Source organism: Sceloporus undulatus, chromosome 6 (assembly GCF_019175285.1).
Source record: "Sceloporus undulatus isolate JIND9_A2432 ecotype Alabama chromosome 6, SceUnd_v1.1, whole genome shotgun sequence".
In the NCBI taxonomy this organism is placed as follows: domain Eukaryota; kingdom Metazoa; phylum Chordata; class Lepidosauria; order Squamata; family Phrynosomatidae; genus Sceloporus; species Sceloporus undulatus.
Genome location: NC_056527.1, coordinates 89021964 through 89041643, shown reverse-complemented (window position 1 = coordinate 89041643; position 19680 = coordinate 89021964). Strand labels below are relative to the sequence as shown.

At 39.1% G+C, this 19680-nt stretch overlaps 1 protein-coding gene across 2 annotated transcripts in view; it reads left to right on the top strand.

The window, feature by feature from the left end:
- Nucleotides 1-18549, top strand: part of SMARCE1 (SWI/SNF related, matrix associated, actin dependent regulator of chromatin, subfamily e, member 1) — a 29049-nt gene extending 10500 nt beyond the window's left edge. For both annotated transcript variants that reach the window (XM_042473468.1, XM_042473467.1), the window contains exons 5-11: nt 3204-3284; nt 4319-4450; nt 5084-5255; nt 11902-12074; nt 13787-13888; nt 15814-16024; nt 18050-18549. In XM_042473468.1, the coding sequence (XP_042329402.1) occupies nt 3204-3284; nt 4319-4450; nt 5084-5255; nt 11902-12074; nt 13787-13888; nt 15814-16024; nt 18050-18261 (1083 nt within the window). In that variant the 3' untranslated portion in view covers nt 18262-18549. The remainder of the gene's footprint in view (nt 1-3203; nt 3285-4318; nt 4451-5083; nt 5256-11901; nt 12075-13786; nt 13889-15813; nt 16025-18049) is intronic.
- Nucleotides 18550-19680: the final 1131 nt, after the last annotated feature.

Below are 19680 nucleotides of genomic sequence, written 5' to 3'. Positions count from 1 at the left end.
TCAAAAACACACTGCAAAAATAATCCAGTCTGAGACTGCTTTAGCTGCCCTGGCTCAGTGCTAGGGAATCCTGGGAACTGTAGCTTATTGTGGCACCAGAGCTCCCGAACAGAGATGGCTAAATGTCTCACAAAACTACAGTTCCCCAAATTCCCTAGCATTGAACAAGGACAGTTAAGGTGGTCTCCAATTGGAATGTTTCTGATGTGTGTTTTGGACCTAAATTGCCTTATTATGCAGGAGACAGTCTGAAAAAGTGATGGGCATATAAGCACAGAAACTGAGCCAGACTGTGAAGGACTTAGATTAAGATTTAAGGGAAACAATTTTGGAACTGCAGGAAATTCTGAAGCCTTCATCCAAATTAGTATTCACTGGTTGCCATAAGTCAGAAACAACTTGAAGGCACACAACAAAAACTTAGCATCTTCCTTCTCCATATTATTGTGTAAAAATCTACAGACATTTGGAGTTGTATGAAAGTAAGTTGCTTGTTCACTCTTGCATTTAAAAATGGTCTTATATTTTTCCTGTCTTTAAATAAAGTCATAGTTAGAATAGTTGTATGGCAACAATAGGAATTCACTCAGTCATGAGTTCAGTTAAATCCTATTGATATAAATGGGTCTCAAACTACAGTCAGCCATCCATATCTATGGATTCCTTATCCACAGATTCAATCATTCACACCTTGAAACTATTTTAAAAATACACAAATTCCTAAAAACAAACCTTGAATTTCCATTTTATATAAGATACACAATTTTACTACACTATTATATTTAATGGGATATGAGCTTTATGGATTTTGGCATCCGAGGGAGTCTTGAATCCAAACCTCAGCAAATTCCAAGGGCCCACTGTTTATCTAAGTCTAGATTTGAGGGTATCCCCCTGCCACTACACACACACAGATACACCATATAAAGAAATTATCCTTACAAACCTGCAATCTGAATTCAAATTCAATTTGAGGTGGGTTTTTCGTTTCACGGACTTTCATTGTATATTTGTCATGAGCATTTACAGCTTTCTCTGCCATGTATATCTCAATACATCTGGCTTCTCTTTTAAAACTCCCTGTTGATCTATAATCATTAAATTGATTCACTGAATGTTTTCAGATCCATCTTTGTGTTTGTGTATCTGTATACATTTGCGGATGCATACAACTCATAAACATTTTAATATTTCAATGGAAATGATGTATGCATTGATTTGTTCATAGCATTTCATAAATGGCAAGGAGAAAAGCCTGTTTTTCTCAATTTTTAAAAAAATACAATTTCCATTTGCTTCTAGAAAGCCGGAGGCCAGGTTTTGCAGAATGCTTTTATTATACATCCTTTACCTGACACTAGGGAGTCCTAGTCCTTTACCAGTCCATGAGATCGATCAGATAGATCTAAAGCTGTATCTTTACCCCTTGATCCTAAGCAAACTAACATAATTCCAGAAGACCTCTATGGGTTCCAACATGCAGGTGAATTTTCTTCACAAAGGCTGACCTATCAGTTTTTATGGAAGGCAGACGTTCATATGAGCCAAGAAATCCTATGTAGATACGTTTCTTCCGTTGGAATGAGAGATCCCCCACTGTCAGCAACAGTTTAGAAGAATGATCTTTGTGCCCATAAATGTCCATTTATCATAATTGTGGATCACAGCTACTACTTGGAAATCACACTGATTTCAACATATGTATTCATGCTATAAGTCGACAGGCAACTTGAAGGGATATATATACACACACATAGTGCTGAAACTTCTTGTGAGCTTTGGAACTAATTCCATTGAAAACAGTTTTTTAAAAGAAAATGTGTAAGATTGAGGTATTAGATCTCTCTGCCAATCTGTTGATAAACTTGACTGGAATGTCAGCACATCTCTGAAAATAATAAATGTATTTGTCCAAGTGTTGCATTTTGAAAGAATTTTTTTGTAGAGAGAAAGGGTCATTACAGTTGCTGGCCAATAACACCTCTTTGTTTTAGTCTCTTTCTTTTCTTTCTTATTGAGTACAGGCAAGGTGCTTGGCGTTTGTACAAACCTTTAAGGAAGACAAAGGTCCCTCCAGGAACTCACAAACTAATTTGGACTCGGACAGTACAATTTGGACTCATAGGATGTACAGGTTGAGGGAGCAAGCCTTGCAGAGATCTTGTTCCAACAAACATTCTGGGGTTTTCCCCACTCTTATTCTGTCTTTATGGAATAAGTGTTATTTGAGAAGGCCTTGAATGAAAGAATGTCCATATTACTGCAGTTCTGTTTTCTCTCCTCCTCCTCCTAAAGTTATCTGTCTTTTGTTTAGCATTGAGGTTGCATTCACACCTGAACTTTGCTACTGGTTTGCCACTGTACTCTTGTAAACTGTGTCCCCTGATAAAATATATTCTGTGTTTCTTCAGTGGAAGTTCAAAACAAAATCTGTTACGGCAATCATAAGTAATATCTAGCAGCTATTTTAAGTACTTTCAAGATGCAAGTATAAGAGGAGCAATGTTTGAAAATTCAGGGCAATTACCACCATTTCCCCAGGAAGTAAAATTTGCCTAGATTTTGCCCTATCAAACAAAATCTCTGCGCTCATTTACTACGTGTAGGACAGGAATAGGCAACTTGTGACCTTTAAGATGATGTTGGACCTCAGCTCCCAGCAGTCCTAGTCAGTGATGAGGGAGCTGTAATCCAGTAGCATCTGGAGGGATGCAAGCTGCACAGACCATTGTAAGAGAGCCACTTCTTTGGAGCCTGAAACAACTTAGGCTTGAATTTAGTTTGAAATCAGTAATTGTTAAATCCCCTTTGAGCTCTGCTAATTGATGCTGTAAAAGTGATGTTCTTACTGGGTTTCAACCAGGAGTTCAAAAGACAGCTGTGAATGTAACCTCAGGTAGTTATTGCAGGTATAGTAACAAGTGCTCTCAATGGAAAGAGAGGATGGATCATTGCAGATGCCATTCAAGTTGTTGTACATAGTATTGCAAATATATATATTGACAGAATTGTTATACTCTAAAAGCTCTTTTAAGATTCTATGGACTTTGACGTTGGCAAGTATTCTCATGAGAGCTAGTTATGTTACCTGTACCTGTGTCTTACTTACTTGCCTGTGTCTCTTGGAAAACTTTGGGGGGGGGTTGCACTTCTTAAATGTCTGAGTTTAGATAACCAGTGGATATTATTTGGTTCTTCTCTAGGCATCATCAGGCATTACAATCCCCAAGCCCCCCAAGCCTCCAGATAAGCCACTCATGCCCTATATGAGGTACAGTAGGAAGGTGGGTACAAGACACTTGGTCTTAATTTCAACAACTGATACTTAAAATCAGGACTCATGCTTAACCTGCTTTGTAATTATTCTAAAATGTATTTCAGTTTAAAAATTAAATCTGAGTGCTTTGCTTATTATATTTCTTTTCCTTTAAGGGAAAACTTAAGAATGCAGTTGTCTCTCCTTTCACAGTGAAGGCAATAGTGAACTACCCAAATGAAAGGGGGAAAATAAGTTTCGCCACAGAATGAAACATGGCCACCCTGCTGTCGGGGGAAAAATGAAGAATTTATTGATTTTTTTTGTAAAAAAAAATGTGCTTAAAACTTACTACCACTTCCTCTACTAACAAGGATGCATCTGGTGACCTATTGACAGAATTTTTTCTATGTTAAAATACCACTTTCTGTGGCCAAGCAGGATTGGTGCAACTCCATAACTGGACTTTGCAATAGGAGCTACTTTGCTTCTTTCTTTTAAAGGTTTTTTTTTAGTTCTCTTCTCCATTTACTTTAGGGAGAGGGAATGAGGGTGTAGCGCCACCCTTCTTTTTTTTTTTTTAATTCGGTGACTTTTTCCTGATATAATGAGCATCTGGGTCTTGTGGACAGCGCCTGATCCAGTCCAGTATCAAGGAGTGACTGAGCCAGAAGGAGGAACTATGTTACTTGTCTTTTTGTCTCTGGTTCTTTATAAAAAAAATTGTTTCATCCAGCGGCCTCTCTTAAGGCAAAGGAGAAGAAACATGTGCAGGATTTAAGGGCATGTACACACTACCTGCTGTCAAAAGGATACAGTCAAAAGGATGCTGTGCGACTGAGAATAAAACCCAGGCAGTGGATAACCATTGTACCACTGTCCTCTTGTCCCAGAAAAATGCAATGGATGTTCTATAGTCAAAAATAACTGTCTTAATGTTGCCTTGCTTGTGGTGATAGTTCTCTGAAAGGACCATAGTCGTGGTGGTGATAATTACAAAGATGTGTTTAATATTATAAGTATTTAGTTAGCTGGAGCTTTACTACAGATGTTTTTATTAAGGTCTGGGACCAAGTGAAGGCGTCCAACCCTGACTTGAAGTTATGGGAAATTGGGAAGATCATTGGAGGGATGTGGCGAGACCTCACTGATGAAGAGAAGCAAGAGTACTTAAATGAATATGAAGCAGAAAAGGTACACAGAAGAAATCTCCCTCTCTCACTCCCAAATGACGCTGGAAGGCTCTGTTTCTCTCATATGCACAAAGCTAAAAATAAAATATATTTTAAAAAAGACTGGTTCTGGCGGAGGTGATAAAACGGGCTCACATACGAGAGCATTATTGAGGGAAGAAAACTGAATCAACTGTTTGCTGTACAAGGCCAGATCACCCAGGAGTTTTAAGGAGAGTATAATAGAATCATGATACCTTGGATGGCTTGAAAGAGCCCACCCAAACACCCACAAAATCGTACAGTTAAACCTGAGTCGAGGTTGCGTGCCCTCCCTCTCTGCCCCAACTGTAAGCATAAAGGCACCTGGAAGTAAAGCAGAGTTAAAGACACTCTCCTCTTCCATTCCTCCCAACGTCATGTTCCCCTGGCTGTTCATTATATATGGACACACTGAAATGCTTAGATGCAACCCAACCCTTGCAGAAGAGAGCAGTTGAATCTCAGTAAGCTGCCCTGAGATGTCCACTCCTTGCTTCATGTGAAAATGTCCTTGTTTACCACGAGGATGTTTTAGTCAGAAGAATTTCCCATGGGTATGGGAGATGGTCTTGACTTCAGTTTTTTAAATATATATATGTCTGTCAAACTGTAGATAGAGTACAACGAGTCAATGAAGGCCTATCATAATTCACCTGCTTACCTTGCCTACATCAATGCAAAAAGCCGGGCTGAAGCAGCATTGGAAGAAGAAAGCCGGCAAAGGCAGTCCCGTATGGAGAAAGGTGAACCTTATATGAGTATCCAGCCTGCTGAAGACCCAGACGGTGAGTGCAACTCTGAACCATGGTACAACTGTAACACCTTACTGAAGGGTAATTGGCAGTGGCATTTCTCTAATGGTAACCATCAGGATAGTTCCTCAGCCTAAATCACACTCTTACCAGCTTGGTGGTGAGGTGTCTCTTGACTCTGTTGGGGAATTTGTTTGATATAACTTCTTATTTTGAGATTCAGAAGAACGTAGAATGAGCTGCATTTAACTCAAGCAGCAATACTGCATACATACTCAATACATACATCAATACATACTGGGTGTTTATGTATGCCACCCCGTTTGCTAATGATTATTGTCTACAGACTCAAATCTGGTTCTGTCACCAGCTTGTGCAAAGTTTGTCATCAGGAGTAGAAAAATTCTAGGTGCCTGGTTTTATGAGAGCCTAAAAATGGTGCTTAAGAATACCAGCTGATCCTCGCAGACAACTGAGTATTTTTAATGCTGCTTCCTGAAGTATACCTTGATTTAATTCCTTGAGTGCTCTGAACTTCTTTCCTGAGCTTGACCCCTTAAACAGCCTTTTGTCTGTTGCACAGTTGTTTGGTTTGGTGGGGGAAAGGGAGACACTTGCTCTTCAGACATTTTTCCTGGTGTAGGAGTGGGGGAATAGAAGCAGAAGCAACACCACAGCACTTGGACAAAGGCCATGAGGTTTTTTCACAGACTGAGATTAGAACAGAATGAAGAATGTACCATAGAAAATCCAGGATCAAACCTGGAAGTCAGTTTGTAGAAAGAACTGGAGAGGCAAAAATTAGAGTTTCAACTGTTTTTAACAAATGTAATGGCCAGTCATTGACCATGTCCAATCAGTTCAAGTGAATTGCTGGAGAAACCTTAGACTTCCTATCATGTGTGCTACTTCAGTTTGTTTTTGTCCTGAACAGTTCAAGAGGTGGGATCATCCAATTTGAACGGGTCAGTAATAATAATAATAATCTGTTTTATTTATATACCGCTATTCCAAAGATCATAGCGGTGAACAGCAAGTAAGCTAATTAGCAAGTAAGCTAATTTGCCCCCATCAGTCTGGGTACTCATTTTAGCGACCTTGGAAGGATGCAAGCCTGAGTCGAGCTTGGGCAAATTAGTACTCAGTGTTCTACTCACCTATGGCTGTTTGAGGGGATTTCATCCATCCATCCACTACCTGATCACATTTCCTTTAGTGTCAGTCTCTTTGAAAACCTTGTTTGTCCATCTTGATGACTTCTCTGAGACAAATTAGACTCACTGACAGCTGAGTTCTTTCTGTTTTATCTTGGCCTTTAACAAGCAGAGATAATGACATTTAAGAGGCTTTGTGTTCGGAGACATGTACTGACCATGGGGCAGTTATCAGTGTGCATCTTCAATTACTGCATGTCAGAAATGAAATCAGGTTTTGCCCTTTCTGCAAGAGTACCTGCAAGTCCAGAAACCATTAGCTTATGCGGAACAGTTCTGGGCAGCATTGCTTGGTCCAAGGGTCAGTATGATTCCCATCTAAAACAAGGCCTGCATTTTGCAAGGCAGCTCAGAAAGTATGATGAGAAGAGGAATATATGATTAGGGGAATATCTTCCCTGCTCACAAGAGAGATCTTTGTCCTCCTTGGCAGTGGAGTCTCTTTTTATCACATCCAGTACAACCTCCTGGCTGACTGGGCTTTTACTATCAAATGCTCCCAGGTTTCTGGTCCACAGAGGGATGGGTATTTACCTTATACAGAGTGTGGGACCAGGGAGGAGAGAGCATTCCAAATGCTAGAGAAACTCTTTTATTTCAGGACCAACATATTTTGGACATGATCCTTCCTCAGGAGTAACACTGTAAACTACAGTCCATATAACTCTTTAAAACTCTTACTGTCAGCCCACCTTATCAGCCCTCCCCCAGATAATAAAAAGTGAGGGACCTCAAATCTCATTATTGTCAATGGATGTACAACATGCATGTGGCCATATTGGTGTACCCGCATGCACATGTTGCTATTCACAATAATGGGGTGGGACCTTCCATGGATGCTCTAATCTGTAGATGACTAGATACTGATACGGAAGGCTGACCATACTATCAGAAGCCCCAGACTTCTGATTTCTAACCTGCACAAAAGTCATAATCTACCATGCTAGGAACAAATCCCTGTCCCTGAGTCCCTTCCAAATCATGGGCTTTTTATTGTAGTAATGCCACTATTCCCTCAAAGTTGTTCAAGGCAATCCAGACTTCTGTATCTCTCAAAATAGCTTTAATTGCAATGATATTTTCATATTTTATGGTGCAATATTTTGTCTGGGGGAGGTTAGCATTTCTTATGGGCATCCTAGCACTGTTTTCTATGTTTATTACCAGGCCTCACCCCTCCAGCACTGAGGAAAGGCTACTATAGAACCCCTAAACATGTGCAGAATGTCTTTTCCTTATTATTAGGTAAATTACCACAGACCCTCCCACATTTCAGATTAGTAGGTCTGCTGTACTCACTATAAGAGAAAAACATAAGTAATAAGACTTAAAATGATGTTCTTCCTCACACTGCATGGAGGATACAGTGTGGGTGTACTGTTATTTACAGCTGATATGGAAGATCTTTCTGCACTCAGAAGTTCAGCACTTGTAATAATTGTAGATTTACCAGTAGATAAGACCCCCAGACCCTGTAGTTTGAGAAACTACAGGATGTGGGGTTCTTATCTACTGGAAATGGACATATCACAGATAAGAACCAATGTTCCTATTTGTTGGAAAGACTAGGCTTGAAATTCCAGGTGGTTCCCCTGAAAATAAAGCTTTATTTAGATTCAAAATCAAATCTATATTATCATACCACCTTTAAAAAATCTTTGTGATGTATCTTTGCTGCTTTACTGTCTCTGGCATTCTTCCACTTGTTTTAAGGTGGTTCCAGCAGGGTCGGAGAGAATAGGTGAGTGTGAGTTTGCAATCTGGTTCACGTAACTATAGTCTGCAGGAGATGACAGAAAAAAGGGTGAGGGCTTCCAGTGCTTATGGTTTTTTAAAAAATGCTTTCAGCAACAGCACATGAGCATTCATCTGGAAAAAGGTTACTTCTCCAGCTGTCACTGAAACAATTTGTGTATTTATTTTTTTCTGTGCATACTGTGCATTAGTATGTACACATCTACGGGTGTGTAGATGACATACAAACAAAGTAGATGTTCTGAAGGCCTTGAAAAAAGCCTGGAAGCATCAGGCTGGAGATGGGGACATGGGGACATTTTTTCAAGTGGGAAAATGAGAAACTCTGAATTGGGTGGAGGGGAATTCTGTGAAATATTTTTTGTTTGGGAATGATTGGAATGCTTTTTAAGACAAGGTTTTTACTTACTCAGAATAAAGGACATTGTACCTACCGTACAATGCCCATGGTATTCCATGAGCCCCTGTAGATACCAAAAATCCGTTGATGCTTAAGTCCCATTAAATACAATGGTGTGATTAAACGGTATCCCTTATATAAAGTGGCAAAATCAAGGTTTGCTTTTTGGAATGTGTGTGTATGTGTATTTGTGTGTGTGTTAATATTTTAAAGCTGTGGATAGCTGAATCCGTGGATAAAGAACTCAGGGATACAGGGAACCAACTGTATGTGGAAGTCTACAGAGTTAGAGTTAGAGCACAGCAGCACTTACATTCAAGATGCATGAAAAACTTTGCTGCACCAAGCAGGTGTTACCATCTTCATGAGAAGTTCATGGAGAAGGGGCTTGGTTACTGGAGACAATAATATGCTCTTGAAGTGTTTATGTTTTTAATGTTCAGTTTTAATTTTGAGTATTGTTCCCCAGATTTACTGTTAGCCAGTTTAAGACTGTGAGTACATGAGACTGTTCTTGGCCAAAGTAACACATTTTATTTTATGTAATTTAAAAAGTGTAGTTTATGTTTTCTTTTTTTTTCCTACTTCATAAATGACATACAATAGCTGTATGTTAGCAAGCAGCATAGATTTCAGCAGTTTTAAGGGTTTTTAGTACAAAGTAAAGGCTTTATTTCTTATACAGAACTAAGGCTTTTACATTATTAAATGTCAGAAATATGCCAAACAGTATGGTCTTACATACTAACTAAGGGCCCAAACAGACAGGCCAAAATAAAGCTGCTTCATGCCACTTTGGAGGTATGCTATTTAAATGAAACATACATCTTAAGAGGCCAGAAGCTGCGCCAAAACTGCGCTCCAGTTCTTAAGACTGGAGCATGGATTTGGCGCGGCCTCCAGCCTCTTAGGACACATGCATCATTTAAACAGCACACTTCAAAAGTGGTCCAAAACAGTTTTATTTTGGCCCCAAGTGATGAAGCAAGCATTCTACTGTATCTTACTTCAGTAAGAAGCAGTATAATAGGTTTAGGCTGATAGGAAAGTAAGTATTGCAGTTCATTCACATTTTTCCAAAAATTTCAGATCCCCACCCCTAATTTGGGTCTTTGCATGGTTTCAGAATTTATAGAAATCATACATCTCTTCCATTATGAATATGGTTAATCCAGTTTGTATTTAAGTTTACATCCAATTGAGGCACGAGAAATTGTATGCAGGTGAGTGAATGAGTGGGTGGGCCAGCAGAGAAGGTTTGAAATACTACATCGTTCCTCTGCATCCAATTCAGAAACCAGGTAAACTGCTACAAGGCAGAAGAATAGAAACGCTATCCACTGTCCAAGGAGGGTGACATGATCAGTGTTGCCAACAAGCCTCAAGGATATTCCCCGGAATGTTTTACCAAAATCGCCAGGATTCCCCAATATTTAACAGAATATTCAGTCAAAATCCCCAGAAAGAAATTAATTAAATTCCCTGGATTCTGGGGAATTGCCCGGAAATTGGCAACGCTGGACATGCTGTGTGTGACTGCCAGTCCCGGCAGGCTGGGAGCATTTTTGAAGGCTAGTGTTCTGTGGGCTTATTTACAAGGTTTCATCTGTTCATGTGTTACAGTTCTGCATATACTAACATAGGAGTCAGCACTATGCAGCCTAGTGAAAATTGCTTCTGACTAAAAATGCATCAGAATGTGGTGTAATTAGCATCATTTAATAGCAAATGTATCCAAGACTACTTTATAAGAGGGAGCACCTGTGTCTATTGATACTCAAATTAGGAATTGTTGGGTATGAGACCTAGAATAATATTGTGGTTATGAAGTTTAAACCATATCATTATCAGTTAAAATCTCAGTTTAAACATTAACTCACTGGATGATCATCGGATGGTTTGGGAAATGTGTACCCCCCCTCCCCAAGATGTTGTTGCAGTATAGCTTCCATCACTCCTAGCAGCATAACCAATGACTAAAAGCAGTGGTTGCCACAGTTTAGCAACATCTTGAAGGTGACATGTTTTCCATCTGAGCCCTTAAGGAAGTAGCTATTCAATTCAATTTTTCTCTTTCACACTGTAATAGAATGATGAATTTTCAAAGAAGTAGCCGTGTTAGTCTTGCAGTTTAAAAAGGAGGAATGAAAGGGAGAAAATAATGTGGCAGCACCTTTAAAAATAACTCGTTTTTATTTTTTGCATGAACACTCACTGTTTTGGAAGCAGTAACAGGTGGTATTGAAGCCTCACGCATAAAGCATATTTCTACAATTGTGGTAGTGGGGTAGGAAATAATAGGATCCAAAAAGATGCAAATCAAAACCCTTGTCCTAAATTTTCAAAGGGCTATGTAAGATGATCAGGCCTTTCAGTTCTTTACAGTTAGTGTTGATGTGTGATATGTGAAAGGCAATAAATCTGCTTACCAAAAGTCAGTTTTCCAGGGTTCAAAATTCTCTTGAGAAGGTTCCTTTCATTAAAGGTGCAGTTGCAAGAACTCCTGTATTCATATATGTAGTATGCCATTAAGCTATTGTCGTTGTTCATATCTGCTAATGGACTGGAATTTGTGCTGTAATTCAATTCAGCTATTTCTCTTTCTAATCTTCCTTTGTAATTTCCTTGTTCAAGGAACACTGTCTGTAAATCACTTACTGTATGTCCAGAAAAGTTGAAATGATCTGCAGTTGATTTTTGGTTATTGCCATTTCTAATATCAAGATTTGTGTCCCTTATCCTCTTAAATAGTCACTGTCCCTTTTGTCCAGTGTAGTTGGGCATAGGATAACGTATTTCACATTGGAGGAAGAACAAGTGAATGTACTCTGATGTTGTGAGTGATGTTACTGGCCCCTGTAATATGGATTACTTATTAATACTGCTCTTACAGTAGATGTGGAGACAGAATTGGCATCAAGGTTTATGGCAGGATCTTGTCTCTGTATTACTATCCATGCTATGTGTCCTGTTGTGAATGACTGCTTGTCCCCACTGAGACTAATGCACCATCAATGAGTTGCAACCAATTCTGGAGAACAGCCACTCACAAGCTCTGGAAGGCAGGCCTTTACTGTCCTACAGGCAGCCTCCAGATCTTAAACAACTACAAGTGTTACACTTAATTATGCTCCTATTCTTTGTGATTTCAGAAAATCTGACATGCTTTTGGGAGAAAGAAGTGGGAAATAGAGTAATTGAGAATGCAAGGTTATGTGTCCAGACTGACCTGCAATGTTTAGCAGTGGTAACAGTGTGCAAGCTGTATTTGTAATCCTTTATCATTCACTTATGTATGTCTTTGTTTCAGATTATGATGATGGGTTTTCTATGAAACACACTGCCACAGCTCGTTTCCAGAGAAACCACCGCTTAATAAGTGAGATCCTGAGTGAAAGTGTAGTCCCTGATGTCAGATCAGTGGTCACCACAGCTAGGATGCAGGTTCTCAAGCGCCAAGTCCAGTCCTTAATGGTCCACCAGGTAAAGTTTGCATATCTGAAAAGTATAAACATAAATAGGCTTTTTATATGGCATGTGTCTATATAATTTAGGCACCCATGTTGTATAATAAATATCTTAGAACCATTAAACATGTCCCTATTAAGAAAAAGGTAAAGGTTTCCCCTTTGACAAGGTTTTGAAGTCATGTCCAACTGCTTTTTTTTTTCTTGCTCTACTCCTCCCAGCTCACAGCATTCATTGCAGTCCTTGCCACATAGAACACTTTGACACTGTTCCCCTGGGCTTTAAAGTTCATGCAGGAGGGCAAAAAAGCACAAGCCCTGTTCTAAACATTAAGTGTATTTCTAATAAAGCATCTTTAGAATATCCTACAAATCACCTAGTGTACCTGAACATGTATGCTAGCCCTATGAATCTTTTTGCCCACAAAAAGCTCTCTGAATCTCCCTTTTGAGACGGCTGTGGGCGAGATCTAACATTCAGTGCTTCACACTGTATCTGCTGGGAAATCAAATGCAATAAAAGGTGTGGACTGACTCTTCAAACATTCTTGCACATGCTGTGCTCTGTTACAGAGCTGCAATCTTGAACTTTTCATTAAAATGCAAATGACAGAGCCTATCTTTCTGCTTCTTTGTTAACATCCCTAGTTGCTTAATATGTGGGCTAAACGTTCTTTCATCATAGTTTAGAATTGAAAGCATACAAGATGAACTCCCTCTTTAAAAAATAGTTGTTTTATTTCATGGTCCAGAACTGCATTGTTTTACCATACTGACACCATCAACAAAAAAGTCCCTTCTGCCCATGCCTAAATCTTACACTTTCCTATTTAAAAAAAAAATCTTGAACACTCCTTGATAGGCCTGAAGGGACAGAATATATCAGATTAAAATTACCTTCCTAGTAGACTGTATCACACAGGCAAATACTTGACCCAAACGAAAGTCTTCAAAATCTTGGCAGAAGGTCACATGTGTGGGATAGTAACAGTGTGTACCTTTACCTTTGTTCTTGGTGCACATATGGAAATGCTGCCAGGGCATGATACTAAGATAGCTTGCAAAATAGAGCTTTTATTGCTCAAGTGATTGAAGCACAAGTAAATTACATATTTTAATATCACATGCAAAGCCTTTATAACATTATTATAGTCTTTAGATCAGAAGCTTAGTGTATCCTATTTGTATAGTAGTTGAGACATGTGTGTGCATTGCCAAAAATAATTATTTTGTTGTAAGTATTTGTTAGGAGAAATTGCTGTGCTTGGCTGTGCAACACACTTAAAGCATTTTAATTGGGTTTTTTTAACCAGAGCGTACCTTCAAACACATCTTTTTGCAGTTGTCTTGAGAGGGGTTGTGTGAGTTAAACTAGGATAAAATAGATTTATGTTTGTCATAGAAATATGTTTCGTTTATTTAAAACATATTTCTATTGCCTCCCACAATAAAACAAGTTATAACTTATATAATTCTTACAAAAAGTGTCATTGAGAATGTTAAAATGCCTGTGTAGAAGTATTTTAGCCTGGTGTCAAAAAACATTTGCCCAGCTTGTCTTGTTTCTGAAATGATCTGCTTGTATTTCAAACAAGAATATGTACATTGCTTTCTTCAAATCTGCCATCCCCACCCTACTGACAAATACAGTAGTCATGTACATTTGAACTCCCATGTTTTTACAGCTCTTTGTTCACTTTATATTGTAATATCCCCTTCCACACATAGCGGAAACTAGAAGCTGAACTCCTACAGATAGAGGAACGTCATCAAGACAAGAAGCGGAAGTTTTTGGAGAGTACAGAATCCTTTAACAATGAGCTGAAGAGGGTATGGTTCTCCAGAGCTTTTCTACCTATACTGTGGGCTTAGACAGTTTCTGACCTCATCAAGAGGGATGGTGTGTGTGTTGGGCTTGATCTGTGATACTGCAAAGCTGAGAGGAGAAAGTTGAAATCTTATTATCCATTACAATCTTGTGCCTGTTTTGTAGAAGTAGTCCACATTGATATTTTTGATCTGGAAATACAAGAGGTGACCAAGCTTAGAGCCATGTACATGCAAACCATGTTATCATAGTTCAGCCCCTGTCTAGAATTAGTTTCTTTTGAACATTTATGTGTCTCCTGGGGTACAGATTGGGAGGGAATAATGGGAGAATAGAAGTTGGCACAAGTAACAATAGGTCTAACATAGACCAAACTGTGTAGTCCTTTAAGTTCTCACAAAGATAATAAACCTGTATGTGGACTGTAACATGTCAGAATGCACATTCAGGAGCAATTGTAGGTACTAAAATATCTCTCCAAATAGAAAAGCCAAAATGCTGTTACTGATCCCAATTAAAGTAGACCCATTGAATCACTGAAATCAACTAGATGTTAATTTACCCGGTTGCCATTAATTTGGTGACACTCACAATTGAGGAAGTAGACTGAAGTCTACAATAGCTCATGATGCCAGTTTCTTTCTTTCAGTTAGTCTCAAATGTGCTACAAGACCTCTCTACGTCATGATTCTGCTAACACAACTATATCTTTGAATTCTACCAATTAGATTTAGAATTTATGTGATATCAAGTGGGAGGGAATCAGATACCTCGTCTCTCTAACATAGTAGCTTGTATGTCAGCATCTCTTTTTTTCTTTTTTCCCTTTCTTTTTCCTTCATGGGGCAAGCAGAGATGTGCTTGCCAATCACATGGAAAAGGATTTTCTCCTATTTTGTTCCAGATTGTGGAATGTGCTCCCTTAACAGTTGTAATATGTTCTCATTCTCCCTGCTTTTAGGAAGGGTGTGAAGACTCATTCATTTAAACTTTTTAAAATGTTTATTTATTTTGATGGTTTTAATTAATCTGTTTTTAATTATTATTGTTTATCCATCTTGAGCACTTTTTTAGTGGAAAGGGGAGGAGAGAGATATGTTAGGAATCAACAATTAAATAGAGAAGTATTCCATTGTGTGAGCCTCCACACTGAATCATTTCAAAATTGACACATGTGCAAACCTTTAGGCATGCTTTTGTGTCCCTTGAGCTTTGATGTAGACACCAGAAACCTGCAGTCTTTTGTTTTCAAAAGAATTTTGATTGGATTTCCATGGTAAGCCCAACAATTAATCAGTAAGCAGAATCCCTAATCAGTTGCCAGTGGACTAAGGATGCTGGCTGAATACTTTCCTGTTTTCAGTATTCAGCCAACTCCATAACTTGAACCAGGAGAAGAGTCTGCCATTGACATGCCTCTGAAGAATAACCTAAGGTGGTTGTTTGCTGGGATTTTGCAGAGTGCTAGAAAAGGTAATTTCTGGTCCAGTCAGGCCAAGATGATTAAGCATCTTATATTATATGGGATAGAGGTGCAAGGCTGAAAGTTAAAGTGCTACATAAGCATTTATGTTAGCAACGGGGGCCCGAAACAAATGGGACAAAAATGGCTTCAGGCCGATCTGGGGGCGTGGTGTTCAGATGAAGCACGCCCCAGATCAGGCTGAAGCTGTGGCGCCACCACCTAAGGCGGCCCAAAACCAGGCCCAAAAGAAGTGCTCCTTGCTGCTGGTCCATTGCAGATTGCAATGGCAGTCAGCCTCAGGACCATAGCATCTGGTTGCTCCAATCCCACACTACTCGGCACATTCACGGTTGGAGTAGCCAGAGGGCACTCCAAGCCACCTGCCTGCTTGAGGCCAAGGTTGGAAACATAATGAATGCTCTGGATCCATAAATGAGAGCATTTTTTTCTTTTCATCACTAGCTATGCAGCCTGAAGGTAGAGGTGGACATGGAGAAGATTGCTGCAGAAATTGCTCAGGCAGAGGAACAGGCCCGTAAGCGGCAGGAGGAAAGGGAGAAAGAAGCAGCGGAGCTAGCAGAACGCAATCAGAACAGTGCAAGTACTGAAGAAGAGCAAGCTGCTAGCAAGGCAGAGGAGAAGAAAGAAGAGGGGTCAACTCCCATGGAAACAGGTAAACTTTTTGATGAAACTAGCACTATATGTTTGTTTAAATAGCTACAATGAAAATGGGGTAGTGGGATACATAACTAAGATTATCAGAGAGTTAGTACAGTAATTGGGTTTTTTTTAAGCACTTCACATTTTGTAGGCTTTTCAGTTACATTCTTTCTAGGTTTTGACTTCTCAATTCTTTATTTTATTACTCTATATAGCTGTATGTTTATGTCAAATAATTTTGCTTGACTCTTTCAGAGGAGAATTGTTTTTTACATTTTTTCTGTCCTTTAGAAGGGTGTTTGTGCAACTTGTTTTCAGGTATTGCTCATTGACAGGAGGTAAAGCCAAAGCTTGGAAATCATACTTTTAAAAAGCAGTTTGCTACCATTGTAATTCCAAGCCTCCCAATTGTTTATTGGATTTTATAGTTACATTTGTTGGAAGGTAACTTCAGTTCCCCAATTTTTCAATAGTAACTAAAAGCAACTAAATAGTTATTTTACAGTTTTAAAAAAAACAGTATAGCATACAAGGCAACATCCATGAGAAACAGCTGAAAAGTGCTTGAACAGTGTTACATGTATCCTCCATACCCATGTAAAGTAATTGTAAAAATAATTATAAAATTACTGTTACATGCAGAATGTTAGCTTTCACAAAGTTGCAGTCATAATGTACGTAGCTGTGTCATTGGAAAAGTGAATTCATTTGTAATTCCAAATTTCAAGGTGTCAAGAAGACTGAATTCCTCTTTGGTTTAGTAACAAAGGCTGTGCATCTTAGTGAGGAGCACTTATCTTCTTTCCATTTATTACCTCCCTCTTCATTCTTTCAGCTCATAAGTGGTGCTTCTCACTTTCTTTCCAGCAGCAGTTCAGAGACCTTTCTGTCTCTTTGCTGTCAACTCAGCCTTTTCCTTAGCCTTCGGAATGCGCATGAGCAGCATTTTATTGCACCATAGCAGTCCAGCTAGTGGCTGGTGTGGTGAAAGCTTATTTTAGAAAAAGTGGTTGGAGCTTACACAGCCAGTGGCTAGGGATTTTAACACAGGTAATGTCTGATGTTTAGGGAAAGGAAGGTTTCATGTGTTTCTGAATATCTTGCCAATTGAATGAACTTGACCTCACTGTACTATATATTCAGTAGCTTAAGTTCAAAGACAGGGATGGAGAATCTGTGACTTTGTAGATATTATTAACCTTTGATTCTCATTTCCCCCAGGCAGTGGTGAGGAATGGTAGGAGTCCAGGAACATCTTCCCTGTCCTGCTTCAGGGACAGACTGGTTTACCAAATAAATATATAGATGATGACAGACAGGAGAATCTCCTTGAATAAAGTAGAGACAATCTGTATCTCAAGTATTTTAGATGAGTTCATCTTACTTTCCTTTTCTTCTGTTAATGCTGTTCATTATTTAAATTCCATTCCATTTTATTATTGGCCTCATCTGCACTGCAGAAATAATGCAGTTTGACACTGCTTTAACTTCCATAGCTCAGTGCTTTGGAATTCTAGGATTTGTTCTTTGTGGTGACATCAGAGCTCTCTGACATGGAACGCTAAATATCCCACAGAACTACAAATCTCAGAATTCTATACCATTGAGCCATGGCAATTAAAGCGATGTCAAACTTCATTATTTGTGCAGTGCAGATGAGGCCACTGTGTCTGAAATTTTTCTAAAGAATTTTATGTTAACTGTGGCCTCAAACAGATGGGCCAAAAGGTCTGCTGTTGAGCTGTGTTGAGGGCATGTCATTTAGGTGACGCACGCCCCAAATGAAGCCAGAAGCCAGTCTGAGTCCGCCCCAAGCCAAGCAGGGCTAAAAAGGAGTCGGAAAAAACCTGCTTCTTTTGGGCACCTGGTTCAAGACCATGGTGGTGGCTTGGATCAGGGCTGGGCATGTGTGGTTGCCACGGTCCCACGGTGATCAGGGCAGGAACAGACTCTGGACACTTCATTTGCCCCATCAGCTTGAGGAATGTGATAACCAAAAAAAAAAGTCTTACTGACAAAAAGTAATGTTTGTATGCAGAAGAACCTCCTCCTGAAGAACCTATTGAGAACCAGCAAAATGGTGAAGGGACATCCACACCAGAAGACAAAGAAAGTGGACAAGAAGGAGTTGAGAGCATGGCAGAGGAAGGAACAAGTGACAGCAACACTGGCTCAGAAAGTAACAGTGCCATGGTTGAAGAACCCCCAGCTGATCCAGTAGTTGCAGAAGACATTGAAAAGAAAGAATAAATATATAGCTTCTACTTTTCATGTATCCCTCTTTTTTAAATAAATTAACATCACAGGGAAGAGTGGAGTGTTGATCACTGTTGGTATTGTTGTTTTCTATGATTCCACTACCAAATAAATATTGGGCATTTTTATTGTTAGAAATGTTTGTGATGCCACTGGATTGAAATGGCTAGGGATGAGCTAAGGCTTTTGGGTGACTAGCTGACATAGAAACAGGTCCCAGCTCATATTTTGCTGTAATACAGAACAGCATCATATCTCTCCCAAATAAACAGTTTTGTTATATGGCTTGCTGCCTTTTATTGTTTTATATGGCTTTTCCAGAAAACTGTTACAGAGATGTAGTTTTTTGGGGTGGGTGTCACGATAGAACATATTTATCGAAATAATAGCATGAAAAGGTATAAAAATGGATAAAAATAATCACTAGATATATTTTTGCTTTGCTGTTACCATAATTTCCCATGCTATATTCTCTACAGTGTTTGGAAAAGTTACTTTTTTTGGACTGGAATTAGAAACCCTACAGGCCATGCCTCCTGGTAGATTATAGGAGTTGTAGTCCAAAAAAGTAACTTTCTTAAAATCTGGTTTGTAAAAGAAAGGCTTCTTCCTTACTGGAAATACTACGCACCTTTCACACTTAAAAGCAGACATTGATGATGTTAATTTTACATCTCTGCAACAAAAACCCATACGCTGTAAGCTAAATATCACTGTAGTAGCAGTAGCATTCTCTGACAGAAACACCAGAAAGAGTAATTCTCTTTGGACACATGACTCCAGGCCATTTCTGCCAGAAATGCAGTCTTAACCCAGTTTCGTTATACCTTGGGGCTGTTCAAAGTAATATGAGATCCTTCTTAGAGTTGCCCCACCCCACACTCTTTGATCCCTTTGTTCAGAATGATTTGACGCAAAGGTGTGGTGCAACACAATCCAAGGCAATTGTTTGAAGTTTGTCAAAGTGTTCCCCTCCCATATTGTGCGAAAGCACCATACAAATTGTTTTCAGACAACCCTTTCTGTTAAAATGAACTCTACAGGTGCCCTGCATCATCAGAAAGTTACTTGTTTTCTTTTGGTTCTCAAGCTGTCTGAGAATTCTGCTTCAGGGTTGCCCTCTACAGACATCTCCTCAGAGGATTTTAAAAAATTAATAAATACAGTCACTCTAAATGAAAACACCAAGGTCTGTGTCTGTCTCCTAATCCGTTGTTGTCTTACAGATTTGTAATGGGTTGTTTTATTGTTGCATTCTTTTTTAAAAAAAACTTTTTGGTCCCTTAACTTGTTTTTAATGTAATAAACTAGAATATGTTTTAAGAAAATGAAACAACTGTAGTGGTCTGTAAATGGTTTGCATTCATGAAATATGAAGCACTATGTTCCTATGAAGAGGTATCTAATACATGA